Here is a 16,214-nt window from a genome sequence, read left to right as displayed (position 1 = left end):
AGTTGTGTCCCTTACACGTCCCAGAATCCTATGATTATGGATTCAAATCCCAGATTCCCCTTGATTATGATTCCCATGCCTGTGAGTTTCATCAAAATGATAAGCATCTAAGATCACTGTGTAGATCGATGCTCAAGATGTCAGTCACTGGTTTGTCTGGTACAGATCTGATTATATTTCAAACCACAGACATTTAGCCGGAATATTGCTGAGTGTGGCGTTACACATTAAGCAAACAAACAGATAAGCAAACAAACAAATAAACTAGGTTTGGGTTACAAAAAACAAAACAGGTAATAACTCTGAAGACTGTAAGTGATGACATGGATCTTCTTTTTTACAGTTTGAGTCCCACGGGGTCGTCTCCACCCACACCTATTGTGCCCCGGAGACCCAACCTCGACAACCGCCCTGGCCGCAAGAAACCCCTGCAGAGGTCCCAGTCCATGCTAATCAAACCTGTTACCCCCAAAGTGACGAAAGGCCCCCTAATGAGCATTTGCTGTGATTGCAAGGATATGGTCACTGAGATCGTTAGAGCAGGCCGCACGTCCATTTCTTTGATCAACCAGGGTAAAGATCCTACTACTGAAGTGAGGCTCAACCTCATCAAGTGAGGCATGGCGAGATCTTGTGCTACTGTGCTAAAGCAAATTGTGAGTGCAAATTCAGGTTCTAATGAGGTGAAACTTTTACAATGGAAGCATTCCTCGTGACAGTTTGGGTACATTCGATGATGGATAAGCTGAGCCTGTGTTGTAACATTTAAGATAACTGGATTTAACGAAGTGATTTTCAGTGTGTGAAAAAGGCTGAAATTTGGACATGGGATTTTGATATTCCGTGGCATGAATGACATGGATACATGGAATATATGGAATACATGTATTAATAATGTACAAGAAGCTGTGGACATCCCCTGTCGTTTGGATCCGATATCTGACATTTTCTCTCAACTTGGAGCTTGTTGTCAGGCCTTCCTCCAAACAAGGAACATATGGTTACGATTGTGTGGAAGATAACACAAGATGCATTTGTCCTTCGATGGAAGAAAACACCAAGTGAAATCCAAGATGGATGCTGATCACCATTGAGAAGTGTGGATAATCACATTTGACTTCAAATCCAGGAATTGTTCATTTTGGATATTTGCCATATTCTCTGAATTTTATTTTTTATTTAAATTATTTGATGTTTCTGTTTAGTTTCATTAGAATTAGTGTTGCAATTAAGACATATTAGTTTTAAAGTAATCCATTTATATTTACAAGAAATTGAAACCAATTCTGAAGAATTATTTAAGCCAAAGAACATGAAATTAGCATATTTCAACTTAGTCCCATTTTAGAGGCATGTGAACAGTTTTTCTTCAAAGGAAAAATAGTATGTTATCCAAGTAAAAGTAGCAAAAGTGCCTGTCTCAGATAGAAGGAAGAATATTTAGTGCTTTGTATAATTGCAAATCCAAGATTTGTTTCAGAGGAAAGGGCACCAAATATAAAAACACCATTTACCATTTTGCTGGAACCTGTAAAACAGACATTTCTGTAGCAATGGTTACTTTCAACAAATCTTGAATCTCAAACTGATATATGTAACCATGAAACAGGAACTTTACAAATTTGTTTATGTATATTTATACAGCACATTCATCTTGGTATAATCAACCATTTAGTTATTCCCATTACGATCAGGTTTGGTTTCCAAGGAGAAAAAAAATCATGCTAACATAATCAATGTACATTTTTGTGAATATATGAAAAGCTTTTGTTTTAAAAGGTGTCTTGTAACTATAGCAACATGTGAATAACCTAGTTACCATAGCAACCACATTCTAAACCTTGACATGGTGACCTTTGAGATTATGAAGCCGCAGTTAGAATACATTAAATACAACAGAATCAAAATATTATGCTGTGAAACCTATATTGTGAGGACACCACCTGTAAACCTTTCCATTCTGGACACCTGTCATTCCGGACAGTTACACCTGGAATGAATGATTGATATTCCTTCTGACTCATTATTTATTAATGCATGAAGTTGTTAATGCAAATAATTTCACTGTAGTATGACCATCCCGATTAAGTGTTGTTTCAGTTCAGTATTTCAAGGAAATATCCTATATTGGGAATCATTTCTTTTGATTATTTTCTAATCTGTCAAATGTTATTTAATATTTTTTTCATCCTACAGTTTGTATGATTGGTATATATGTCAGTGAAATATCAGTTATAAATTGCCCGACATCTGACGTGTGTGACGACAATTGATGTATCTAGCTGTCAGTAAACTGGAGGGCCACCATTTAACCTGCAAGTGTTACTGTACATAGATTTTATTCAGGACCCGTAGTCTTCCAAATATTTCACAACGCACGTACAAATTTTAGAACTGTTGATCTAGCTAGGGCTTTCATATGATTCTGACAGAGCTGTTGGTTTGATTGATGGAAGTGTTCTTGTATAGTTTCCATACAGATTTGGAAATATATATCGTGTGATCTTTGAAGAATACAATTTCTGTTTGTTGAAGGTCAGTCATCCAATGGATGGCATTGAAGTGACAGGGAATATGCCTCCCTGGTATTTTATTTGTAAGGTTGATGCTGTTGGGGTTAATTCCAATGAATGATTCAGAGACAATGTCCATGTACACCAAACATTTGTTAATTGTTAGTTCACAATATCTTCTGAAAGTCAACCAACCAGGAGATATTTCTGACTATATATTACCTGATCAGGTCATGGGTTGCATGGTATAAGCTGAATTTGTTTTATTATGCAGAGTTGTGTCCCTTAGCCATGACAAGATCTGATTGTTCAAAACCCATATTCACCCAATTATGATCCAAACTGGTACATGTCAACAATTTTGTGGTTTCTTCCATCCTTGAGCTGACATGCATGATTTAACTGAAATAATGTTCAAAACATAGTTAAACCCAACTCACTCACCCTCTTCAACTGCTGCTCTACATGTGGCAATCATGCATGTCGTAAGAGGTGACTTGTTTGATGCATGTCATCGTATCACAATGGCATAGAGAGATGTTCATGATGTCAATCACTGGACTGTCTGGCCTAGACTTGATGATTTACAGACGGCCATCATATAGCTGGAATATTGCTGAGTGCAGTGTTGAACAACGAACAACAACATGTGGCAGATACAGCCATGATTTCATGGTTGTTTCACACTGATCGTGATGCAGTGTCGATGTCATCAAAACAACTGAGCACATGTGCTTCCCCAAGCAATATTAAGTCAAATCCATCAATTAAATCAAACAAAGAAACAAAGTGTTTCTCAAAGACAGAGATAAGGCTGAAGGAATTGAAAATATTTTAGGATCATATCTGAAAAGTTGACTTTAATTATTCATTATTGGAAGAATCAAACTTCAAGTGTTTTCTTTCATCAAAGTTTGGTATTTACAACAATCAGACTCTGAGGTCTGAAGATGAGAATACTAATGTTGGTCACATTGCTCAGCTACCATTGGTCAGTTCAACTTGTTGCCTCAGGGTTATGTTGCCTGCAGACTTACCTCCCTTGGCTGGCCAGATTGAATCACATTTATTCAGCAACCACCAAGTGTAACACTTACAGTGTTACTGACTTTAAATCAAATTCATTTTTAGACATTTCTCATTTAATTTATAGTCTTGCTGAATGAGATTGTTTGGTAGAGCTGGACAAAGGCTGAGGGAGCCATGTCTGTGAATGTTCTTCGATCCTTCTGAAACTTCAAAAATAAGATGCTCATTCCCAACCCTGTTTGGGGGCCCAGTTGTTTGAGGAACGGGATTCGCTGGGAAGAGTTGTCTCCCTTAGATGTTTCAGCAGACTATGAATGTTCCAATCCTCATTCATCCTGATTGAGTTTCTAGTTTTATCAGCACCATATCTGTGCTTGTTTGTTTCTTCAAAGTGGTAAACGTCTTAGACCTGCATCACTTTAGGGTTCCCTCCAAAATCAAACTGACACACAATGATATAACTGAAATACAGCTCAAAGCAACATTAAACCAAACTCATTCTCTCTGGACCCTGATATGGAGAAATCTAGTCTCTGCCTTTGAGAAACACTGATGAAATGTCTGAATCGGAGCAATAATTGTTACGACTAGGAATCCCCTGTAAAGGCCGAAATATACGTTGCTTGTTGGTTGCTAGTCACATGACTGTCCATATTAATATTGCTGTTTTACATGTTTATTTATTGTACATTGTTTTAGATTCTAACATGTTATTCAATAGGTTTTAATCACCAATGACCCTCACAGACATATCTGTATGTTCCTCATCGTCACCACTCCTGATATTTTAATTTCACTGTTCCATCACTATGCTATTTAAGTTTGTATTTAGAGCTGATGTTGGCAGATTATGTATATCTCAGGAAATTAATTCAGTTATATTGATGTGCTTACATTCTATTTCCTAGCCATGTTTTGCCAGTTTATTTTGCCCAATTTACAGAGTTGTGAATTGCTTCAGTTTGTTACAATGCATATGTTTGTATTAACTTGACAATAGACTTTTTATTCCACAGTTTTAACACAGAAAGCTGGTTGTGTGATGAATAGCACCGAACTGATTGAAGGGAGGTAACTCTCAGAAAGATTGTTATGTGATAATCAGACCGCTGCCTTGTTCAACATAAGGGAGGATTTTCTTATTTTACTTTTCATGTGATGGAGATGTTAAATTACTAACTGGACACACACAACTATTACAGACAAGTAATTATAGGGGCACTAATTATTGCCTAATGTAACATCTGGAATGCCTCTTGTACTTTCAGCATAGGTTACATTTCAGTGTAAGAGATAATAACGGTACCAATTTTTCGGGCAACAGCTTTTGAAAAATTAATGCATAGGTCAGTGTTTGTTCAATTTGAGAAAAGGTATACCGACAAGGGGTCACTATTGTTTGTTTTGGTCCCTCAAGAAAAGTAAAATGGATAATGTTAATTTTTTTATTTATCTAATGATTGTGTTAAGCTTAGAGATAACAGAAAAGATCATCCCTATACACATGCACAATTCTGAAACTATGTATACAGCCCAGATGATATTTAGTTCTTTGACGCCTTTTTGTCTCCTTGAAATACTGTTTGCAATAGATATTTTTATTTATAAATCATAAGATCAACCCACAAACTAATACAAATGTACTTCATTATTCCAATGTTTTTTGTATTTTAAACAAGAAATATATCCTATATTTTCACTAAGTAAGCTTAAGTGTATCAGTGTCACCTTGGGTGAAGGTTAAGTACTGTAAATCACCAAATTAATACATCACCAAATTAATGCGAGTGTTGCCTTTTGGCCTAAAATGCGTCGTGAAATTAATGTGAGTAGGCCTTTCTTTGAACTCATCGGAAAACAATAACGCCAAGACACAACTTCAGGTTCCGTGATAAAGTATGCGGTGACAGCAGTTTGATGGAATAATATCATCACAAAAATAACTTCAACAAACTTCCATGAAATGAAAAACTGGATATTCCAAAAAAGGCATATTCAAATGAGGTTATATGAGCAGCGTTATGTATTCACCAATGTTGCTGTACTGGACATGTTCACTACGTGGGTTAGCTAGTAATTATAAGCTTATTTAATCAGCATAGATGGTTGGCAACGTCATAACTGCTTGATGAACTTATGTAAACAAACGCAACACTTGACACTGAACGTGGAGAAAAGCGCTAAATTTAGTGCTCAATTACATTGTTTATTGCGAGCTTTGTTATATATATGTGCCATTGTTTCCGCCCATGCGCTGTGAACCTGACATGACAATAAACTCCCATGTGTTGAGATAGAATGCTCGCATTAATTTCATGATTTACAGTATGTCACAGTATAAGCTCATAGATGGATTTGTATATAATATACTTTTCACATCATTGTGCTAAGTCCCATTTTAAAGTTTCCTTTTATTTCTTTGAGCCTTAGTGAATTAGACAGATTTTATGTTTCATTCAGCTGTGGAAGACGGATTGTTCAGGTAGAGTATCAATTTTTAAGGATTCAGACATGACGTAAACACTATTTGTCACAGGGTGCATGGGTGGCCCAGTCATCTAAGGCACTGTGGTTTGCTGTGTAGAGTTGCGTCTCTTGGGTTCGAATCCCAGTTCCCCCTATTATGTTTCTAGGTTTGTCAGCACCATACCCATGCTCGTGGGTTTCACCGAAGTGGTAAACGTCTGAAACCTTCATCACTTCGGGCTTTCCTCCAACATTAAGCTGACACGCCATGATATGACTGTAATACTGTTAAAAGCGGCGTTAAACCCAACTCACTCACTATTTGTCACATTCCAGAAAAGTAATAGTGTTAATGCTGTAACTGGTACACAGATAGTGGCAATTCATTTTCCTAATGATAAAACATTGCAGTTTATGAAATATATGTCAGACTAAGTTTCTGTAGATCTGATTATTCTCTTCTTCTTTTTTGTGCATTCATTTTCCTAACTCCACTCTTATAATGATTCTTACCTTGAATCTGTCATAACATTTCCACTTCATAAATTCAGGAAAGTCTTTTCAAAACTGACCTATATTTTGGATTGTCCATTATTTACTGTGTTTTTTGCTATTTACAGTTCTTTCTGGTGTTTCTGTTTTATATTGTACAGAGATCTGACAGTTGTGAAATGTTGTGCAACATTATCAATCTGATTTGTGAGATAGCGCTGCCTCAGTTCCAGAGTGTGATATGAAAATCAGGGTTAGACATTAGGAATAGTAAATTGGTGAAATTATGCCTGTCCTGGCTCTGTACAAGTATGCCAGATACAGACAGAGATCAAAAAGGTAAATCTAACCCTGTGAAAATGTGATCAAAATAGTTAGCAGTAGTTGTGATACAAGGATAACCCCTTGGTACAATGTATAGATCAAAATATGTTGTCATCAAAATAGTATTTGTGTTTAAGAATCAAACGTAGCCTCTGCTACATTCCTTACAAATACTTTGTGTGATATTGAATTGGTTGTGATTAAATTATCGAATATGATTGTTTCAAAATGCTAAGTTTCTGTGAAACCCAAATTCGGCATTTATGTTATACAATCTTTAATTTTATGTTCTGTGAATAATCTATAAGCAAAACAGTGATGATCAAAAAAGCTTGTTTCATAATTACATTTCATATATTTTTTATCATATATGAAATCTTATTAATTTTATCTTCTGAATCTGTTGTCTAAAGATGCAAAGGGAAATTTTCAAATACTCAATGCAGTATCATTTCTTCAGAATCGATAAGGGATGGTGCTTGTTGCCTTTACATGCTTGAAAATTGATTTCTGCTCAATATAAGCCACTATATTTGACAGTAAATATGACAATGTATTAGAATTTTTGACATTATTCAAAGATCTCTTGTCAGTAAGAGAAAATACACATTTCCACATCACTACTTACAATGTTTTCATAGTTGACATTTTCTCTTGCCTTTCTTCATTCCATGTTGCTAGATTTGACATTCAGTGGAAGTAGTTGTGTGGATAATATTACACATTTCTATGGTGACCACGATGTCAATAGCTGTCATTTCATATCATAATGTAAATAATCATCCTGATATTATCAACAAATAAATCAAATACATAATTGCTGAGTTTGTTTTATTTGATCAGTGACCTTGAAGAGTGACCTCCTTCCTGGTAATATGGACCTTGAACCATCTTTTTACCTTGTGCATCTGAAACATCAGAAGACTTTAGGTATCAGAGAATATGGAAAAAGAAAACATAATTCAGCTACCTGAGTAGTATGTGAGACTGAATATATATGTATGGTTATAATGTGTGAGTGGTTTAACACCACTTTGTACAGAATTTCAGGGGGTGGTCGGGTAGCCTAGTGGTTAAAGTGTTCGCTCGCCACGCCGAAGACCTGGGTTCGATTCCCAACATGGGTACAATGTGTGAAGCCCATTTCTGGTGTCCCCTGCCGTGATATTGCTGGAATATTGCTAAAAGCGGCGTAAAACCATACTCACTCACTCACAAAATTCCAGTCATATTACACTGTGTCAGCTTGATGTGGGAGCAAATCCTGAAGTGATGCAGGTCTTAGACATTGACCACTTTGGTTAAACCGATAAGCATGGGTATGGTGCTGACACACCCAGAAACAATCAGAATGATCATGGATTAACACCCATGATCATCGTTTTCTGCCATGCGCAAGGTATGCAACTCCATGAAACAAATTGTGGCATGGCAGACAAATGGTCATCAAGTTCTGCCTGAATAACCCTGAATCTTAATCCGGCACAGAGCTGAGACCCGTGAAGATCTGAGGTAGAATAGGTCTTCAGCAACCCATGTTAGAGGCAATCGGGTGGTCAGGCTCGCTGACTTGGTAGATGTATGTCTTTGTACCCAAATTGCGTGGATCGATGCTCATGATGTCAATCACTGGATTGTCTGGTCCAGACTTGATTATTTACCGACTGCCATCATATACCTGGAATATTGCTGAGTGCGGCGTTAAACAACAAACACACAAACAGAGCATAGAACTGAAAAAATGTCTTAAAAGTTCTTGTTGAAGTGGCGGTACAACATAATGCCTGCTAGCATTAATGAGTTAATAGTTTATTACTTGTATGTATACTCACCGACAAAAGAAAAGCAAATACCATACATGTTGGCTAATATACAAATTACTCATTTTCAAGAGATATTAGAGTGGTTTGATGCACAAATGAACAAACTGGTATGTTGTGTGAACCGATGCTCATGAACGCATCACATGTGACATCATAAACCCATTACCCGAGATGCACCAATTGTCTCGTGCCGGATTAGCATGTAAAGTTTGGAAATCATGTGCAGCATATCATGATAAAAATAAGGACACTATGGTAACACTTAACTGATTGTTAGTTTTGTCATTAAGTGGTACACATTGGAAACATGTCTTCTTAATATATGTTTCAATAGATCACGTTTTCTTTGGATGGTATATATTGTTTAACAACACACTTGGCAATATTCCAGATATATGACTGCAACCTGTAAAAATTCTAGTGTGGACCAGACAAACCAGAGATGGATATTATGAGCAACATCCTATGACGTAGAAGTACAACGACATACAATGAACAAAATTGTCTGACAACACAATCAATTCAGTCACCTCGTACAGCAAGCATAGGTTGCTGGGGGCCAATTGCCCACCTGTTTAATAGATTAGATGAGACCATGTCATACTTAATTCAGTTGATTTACCAGGTTCAGCTTGCATTACAAGAATGAAGTCTGTACAACGTCAAACAATGGCTACCTACCCTTGTTCACAGTAGACGCCATTGATATTTCCTTGACAGAAGCAGACACGCTTGCATCTGTTTGTCTTGTCATAGCTCTCAAACTTCTCCCCGAACTGCCACAACCGGCCTTCAAACTCACAGGGATCAAACTCTGCAACACCACATTTTGTCAAAAGAGCAACCATTAGTAGGTTGGCGGGTTGTTTAATTTCGCACTCAGCAATATTCAAGCTATATGACGGTGGTCTGTAAATAATCGAGTCTGGACCAGACAATCTAGGGATTTCAACTATTTCGATAGTAGATAAAAACGGTCTGCTGGTAAAGAAAACATCTTGAAATACAAGAAGTGGGTGTGTTGCCTAATGCTGCAGTGAGCAATATTCCAGCTATGCCTGCGGCTATAAATAGTCAAGTCTGGACCAGATAAACCAGCAAGTATGAGCAAAGGTACCTAACATCAGAGAACAATGACATGGTGTGCCAAGTCACTGAGTCTGCCTTTTACTTACTTTGTCCGACCCATGAAGATCGGGGTCTTCAGTAACCGATGCTTGTTGTAAGAGGCGACTAACGGGAACGGCTAGCTGACTTGGTTGAAGCATGTCATCGTATCCCGATTGCATGGATTGATGCTCATGATATCAATTACTGGATCGTCTTTTCCAGACTTGATTATTTACAGACCCGACATCATATGGCTGGCATATTGCTGAGTGCAGCGTAAACAAGAAACAAACAAACAAACAAACAACTGACCTTGTCCAGGTTCCAGGGCCTGGTCATTACTGTTCCGACTCCCTGAAACAGCATAATTCAAAAGTATTGAACAAGACCCTTACACCTATGACAGACTATCTGAATTACATATTTGAATGATGAAAAGAGATCTCATAGTTATACTGGGAAGTTAATTTAGGTTTTCAAATACATCGTCAATTCTTCACGAGTTTGTATACAATACGTTCCTCCATCACCACTGCTTTGCTTTGCAGTGTAGTTGCTATCTTCAACCACCGAATAAAACTGTGGCCTGGTTCCAGAGAGAGGAAAACATTCCAGTACACAGACCAATGAGCATTCAGCTTACATCGCACACAAGAAAGTAATTGAAGTGAGTGAGTGAGTGAGTATGGTTTTACGCCGCTTTTAGCAATATTCCAGCAATATCACGGCGGGTAAAAGTAATTGAATCTCAGGACACTGTGTGCAACAGGTGCCAAGGCTTGTGTTAGCTGCTCAACACACAGCCTCAATGTCAGGCATTGGTAGGGTTTGCACAAAGTCACAGTAGGGTTCATTTGTGGGGTGGAGTGAGTAAGTAGTCTGAAACGCTGGCTACCAAGCATCAGGGGCTGAGATCGTTTCCTGCTTGTGACTAGGTTGTTATTCAGCCAATGGACCAACAATGTTTACACGTCTTTACGGTGTTGATACTACCCCCAGTGTACAGTACATTCACTCTTGCACTGAAAACAACCCACGCATCCATTTGATAGATGATCAGGTGGTGAGGTGAGGTGAAATGGGGTTAAACGTCGCATCCAAGATTATTGCACTTATATGTAGCGACGTGCATGTACGTGTGTGTGTTTGTGTGCTTGTACTAGTCCGGATTGCTGCTGATTTATAGTGCTAGCCCACTGAGATACCATGCCGCAGTTTAACATGAATACCCCACTCAGACACAGTATACTGACTCCGAGCCGACCAGTCCTTGTTTTAGCCCCTTAATGCCGAGCGCCAGACAGGGTAACAACAAGTACCATCTTTTAACGTCTTTTGGTATGACCTTCTGCTCTTTGGGCGGACGCTCTAGCACAAGACCACGGAGGGATAGACGATCAGATGGTGGAGACATGAATACGTACACACCAGAAACACCAGTGTCATAAATGTGTGGTGTCACACTGGGCAAGTACCTTATTTCAAATGTGCCTCTGTGGATTAAACAACCTTCTAGTGACTGTAGTCAGCATGGGTTGTACACTGGGATACATCCCAGGGAGTTGAGAATGATAACAGGAAAGCATAAGTATCCACTGACCGGGAAACAAATATAAACCGCCTTTGAGCAGAGATATCTGAATAAGTGTGTTATATAAATGTATAATATAATGATATACTTTAACTTCTGTGAGTAATGCATGACCTCATTTCATCAGCTGACAAAACTAGACATGTCACCACGACACTGCATCTGGGTCCAATGTATTCACAGGTGATGGAGGAATGCAGTGTATACAAACCCATGAAGTAATGACGATGCTGATTTACTGTGACAGAGTTATTTACCATATTCGACGTAATAAGCGCCCAGGGCCTTCTCAAAATTAGAAAGAGGGGGCTCTTATTAGAATATAATTTTGGTTAAAGAGTTGAAAGATCGTAAATTTGTGGTTTAGGGTGACAGGTTGAAATGATACAAAAAGTCTGTGCGTATTAGACACGCCAGATATATTTTTCCGGAATTTAATTTCCCGTAATTAAGGGTGCATATAACAAACGAAGGGTGCTAATTGGGATTGTTCACTAGCCAATATATTAGCAAATATCGCCGTGGGCGCTTATTAGAGCGGGGCGCTTATTACGTCGAATACGGTAGTTCAATGCCATATGACATGCCTCTTTTGAGGTCGTGGGTTTGCTTTTACAGCACTTTGGACAATATTATTGGAGCACTTTTAGAATTTTCATGAAGATAATTTCTGCTGTAGGTCACATGTTACTAAGACAAGCAACCAGATTTTCATAAACTTTCATAAACTGGCACTTTCTATAAAATGTGCCGTCACAGGCTATATTCAATAAACAAACATTGAAAACTCTGAACATCGCTGGGCTTATTCAGCGTCATTGCATGTAGATATGATAGATCACTGCCAGGAGCTTAGGCACACTTGAAGACCCCAGCAACCATGTTGCTAGACTCATGTCACAGAGCATTGTTTCGACAGTGAACCTAGCAACACAATTACGTCATAGAGTATTGTCACGTCTTTGAAAAGTTAGTGGAACTGAAACCGTTCTACAAAGCGATTGTAGTGCTAAGACTGTCGAAATAAAGATCAGCTAAATCAGTGTGGGAGAAATCCCAAATAACACAGCTGGCAGCATCTTTTCCACTTTGGCATAATGATCACAATCCAATCAGCAGATCCTGGCATAGCTAAGGGAAGCAACTCTGGACAGGGCACAATGCACTTCAGACCACTGTCCCAGCAACAACAGCAAAGAATTGTTAATAAGGAACAATAGTGAGTGAGTATTGTTATACATTGCTTTTAGCAATATTCCAGCAATCTCACTGCAGGGGATACCAGAAATGGGCTTCACACATCACATTGTACCCATGTGGGGAATCAAACCCAGGTTGTTTGGCGTGACAAGTGAACGCTTTAACCACTTGGCTACCCCACCGCCCCCATTAGGAACAATAATTGTAACCAGATACGGGGTAGTGGTCCAGTGGTCTTAGTTGCCAGTTGCTGTAATCTGTTGGTTGAATTTGAATTCAAGATTAATTCTTTAAATAATCATTAGTCTTGCAACACCACATCCATGCAAGTGAGATTTCCTCTAAACTGAGCAACTGTCAAAGTGTTAGAATACAATAGCTTTGTAGATTTTATCATATGATCACTGTAAAGTTCAAACCTTGAGCCGGAACAGCCATGACAGTTGTCAACAAGACGGCAACCATAGCGAAACATATTATTGTAACCAGGGTAACGCTCAGAGTAGTCATGACTGAACAAAAAGCAAACAGTATTTTAGAAATACATGTATCTATATTAAATAAATTATTTTATGAAGAAATGCAAATATTAACCTGGTATTAAGTAACATGATATGGCCAGAATAAATACACCACACATGGACTGGAAACAGTTCACAAAAATGCTTACATTCCTTTTTGTCATCGGAAATCTCATTATTGAATTAAGATGGACAAAAATCTTATAAAATTACTGTGGAAATACAACCAAAGATTAAAAGGATCAAGAAAAAGTAAAATTATACAAATACTCAAAATCCAAATCAACAGGATACAATTGGAAATTGTTGTTCTGATTTTACAGACTTCAAAATAGACACTATACTTGACAACAAAACTAGAATTCCTAACAAAGAATTGATGCCTATCCAGATCTCTCCCCTATTTCTTACCTGACGTCCTGCAGTGTAATAGATCTGACGGCCCCGGATCTCCAACTGACGATCCAGGTATGGTTGGCAGACTGACACCCATGTACACACCTCCTCCCTGCTTCTGAGTGAAATGTTTGGTAATCTTCCTCATTAAATATACATTGCCGAGGCTGACACAGTTTCAGGGGAACTAAACTCAGGCATATATGCAGTCCAAGTGCTTGCAGCTGTATTGACACATTGCATTTAAGGCAAATTAAGCTGAAACCCTAGCTGACTTTGTTAAGGCTACAGATTCTAAAACATCACTTAGAGATACTAGCAAGATTGATTCAAACCATTTAATAAAGACAGTGTTTGTCTGCAAGCCATAATTTCTATGTACACATATTTTTTGTTGTTGTGTAATGCCATACTCGGCAGTATTCCAGTTATATAAGGGTGGTATGTGAATGTTCAAGTCTGGAACAGACAATCAAGTGATTGATATCATGAGCATCGATCCATGCATTTGGGATCGATGACATGCATCAACCAAGTCGACAAGCCTGACCATCCGATCCGATCACCTCTTATGACAAGCATAGTCGCCTGTTACGGCAAGCATGGGTTGCTGAAGACTCTGTTGGCCGTGTGATGAGACGCTATCAACCAAGTCCTTGAGTCTCACCTCCCAATCCAATTGGTTGCCTCTTATGACCAGCAAGGTGAGGTGACATGGGGTTTAACGTCGCATCCAAGATTATTGCACTTGTATATAGCGATGTGCATGTATGTGTGTGTGTTTGTGTGGCTGCTTGTACTAGTCCGGATTGATGCTGATTTATAGTGCTAGCTCACTGACATACCATGTCGCAGTTTAACATGAATACCCCACTCAGACACAGTATACTGACTCCGAGCCGACCAGTCCCTGTTTTAGCCCCTTAATGCAAAGCGCCAGACAGGGTAACAACAAGTACCATCTTTTAACGTCTTTTGGTATGACGCGGCCAGGAATCGAACCCCGGACCTTCCGCTCTCCGGGAGAACGCTCTACCACTAGACCACGGAGGCGGTCTAATGACCAGCAAAGGTTACTGGGCACATATTCTAACCTGGAACACAGTACTTTATATATCAGTCCAGCAGTTGAGGATGGCCCTACTTACAGACAATGTCTCACTTTCACGCATGGCTCCATAATTTAGGGCTGGGACGAGTCGAAAATTACTACCTGGGTAGACACTGTAGGTCCTAAGAGATTGGTACAAAATGTCCGATTGTGAATAGTTTGACCATATCCCAGGCAAAATGTATATAGATGTACAAATGTACACGTATAAAACGATCTGGTCATGCATACACTGAAGTTGACTGAAATGTTATCTTTATTCAAACATATAAAAGTCAGAAGTAATGGGTGCATAGTCAGAAAGAAATGTGAACATTAGTGACTAGTAGTTTAACCATGTAGTCCTACATAGTTTTTGTCATAAAGTAATATATCACGTGACTAAACAAGGGTCCGGGTCCTACGCAGTATCCACCTAACCCGAGTACCCCATCCCAACCCTACTGTAGTTAAATCTATAACAATATTCAACTGCTTGTTCATTTGTAAGAAGGACATATCACTGGATCTCCTTTGGATGAAGCCTGACGTACCACTTTAACTTGTTGCTCTGTAGTACTTCTCGTACTGTTAGCATTTTGTAATTCAAAACAAATAAATAACAAATATTTTAATAAACCACATATTAAGAAGGGCCTTTACTTTCTTATTCTTTGACAAATTCTATTCAAGTGATGCTATAGAATATTTTTTTACATTGTAGAGAACCTGTGAAGATCCGGGGTAGAATAGGTTTTAAGCAACCCATGCTTGCCATAAAAGGTGACTATGCTTGTCGTAAGAGGCGACTAATGGGATCGGGTGGTCAGTCTCGCTGACTTGGTTGATGCATGTCACCGATCCCAATTGTGTGGATCGAAGCTCATGATGTCAATCACTGAAATGTCTGGTCCAGATTTGTTTATTTACAGACCACCTTCATATAGCTGGAATATTGCTGAGTGTGGCATTAAACTACAAACAAACAAATACATTGTAGAGTGGCTGTACATCGCTTAATGGAAGGGAGATAACTCTGTAGCATCTACAACTCATGTAGGCCCCCATTTCAGTTATTCAATCTCAAGTTTTACTATCTATAAGTACAGAGCATGGGTATCCTGTACTGTTCTACAAAACAGCCTTGTCATACCGACCCATACTTTAACCAAGACTTCTGAAAATCATAGCACAACAGCAACTGTGTGGAATGGGGTCCATCAATACCTACAAGCACTTTTGAAATGCAATGAAAAACATAAACATGTGCAATATTGTTTTTTCTCCACACTTACATGTAATAACGCAGGTAAGCTTTAAAAAAATCTCTTTTTAATAAATTTCATTTCATAGTACAAGTAACTTCAGCATCACTCTAAGCAACCACAGATTGAAATATTGACAGCATTTACATTCTAAAATAACAAACATAATGAGAAACGTTAGAAAATGGATGTTTATTATGCCAGTGAACATGTATGAACAAAAATAAAGTTATGAAGAAGAAGACAAATGATCTGAGTTGATATAATCCCTGAACCCTGATACAGTACACAAGCAATGATATATACAGCGACATAATCAACACTGAATGTGGAACTGGATTTTAAGCACATTGACTGAAGGCCTACAAACATTTACCAGATTCTGATGCAGTTG

At 38.4% G+C, this 16,214-nt stretch overlaps 2 protein-coding genes across 8 annotated transcripts in view; one reads left to right on the top strand and one right to left on the bottom strand.

Moving 5' to 3' along the window:
• Positions 1 to 7,641, top strand: part of LOC139454064 (protein spire homolog 1-like) — a 130,603-nt gene extending 122,962 nt beyond the window's left edge. For all 7 annotated transcript variants that reach the window (XM_071235561.1, XM_071235560.1, XM_071235563.1 and 4 more), the window contains one exon: positions 344 to 7,641. In XM_071235561.1, coding sequence (XP_071091662.1) covers positions 344 to 617 — 274 coding nt within the window. In that variant the 3' untranslated portion in view covers positions 618 to 7,641. The remainder of the gene's footprint in view (positions 1 to 343) is intronic.
• An 8-nt stretch (positions 7,642 to 7,649) lies between these two features.
• On the bottom strand, positions 7,650 to 13,753 carry LOC139454063 (uncharacterized). The gene is made up of 4 exons (XM_071235556.1): positions 13,481 to 13,753; positions 12,968 to 13,060; positions 10,070 to 10,111; positions 7,650 to 7,732 (listed from the first exon to the last, which is right to left on the bottom strand). Exons 1-4 carry the CDS (start codon positions 13,611 to 13,613, stop codon positions 7,656 to 7,658), a joined length of 345 nt encoding a protein of 114 aa, XP_071091657.1. The 5' UTR covers positions 13,614 to 13,753; the 3' UTR covers positions 7,650 to 7,655.
• Between the last annotated feature and the right edge of the window lie 2,461 nt (positions 13,754 to 16,214).

Source organism: Haliotis cracherodii, unplaced genomic scaffold, assembly GCF_022045235.1.
Source record: "Haliotis cracherodii isolate W230 unplaced genomic scaffold, xgHalCrac1.p SCAF_10, whole genome shotgun sequence".
In the NCBI taxonomy this organism is placed as follows: Eukaryota; Metazoa; Mollusca; class Gastropoda; order Lepetellida; family Haliotidae; genus Haliotis; species Haliotis cracherodii.
The sequence above is the reverse complement of the archived record's forward strand: the minus strand, read 5'-3'. Positions and strand labels throughout refer to the sequence as shown.

Coding starts and splice junctions, on each gene's coding strand:
- LOC139454063 (XM_071235556.1), bottom strand. CDS start 13,613: ATGAGGAAGATTACCAAACATTTCACTCAGAAGCAGGGAGGAGGTGTG. Junction 10,112..12,967: donor CATGGCTGTTCCGGCTCAAG/GTTTGAACTTTA, acceptor ATGCTGTTTCAG/GGAGTCGGAACAGTAATGAC. Junction 7,733..10,069: donor GGCCCTGGAACCTGGACAAG/GTCAGTTGTTTG, acceptor CTGATGTTTCAG/ATGCACAAGGTAAAAAGATG.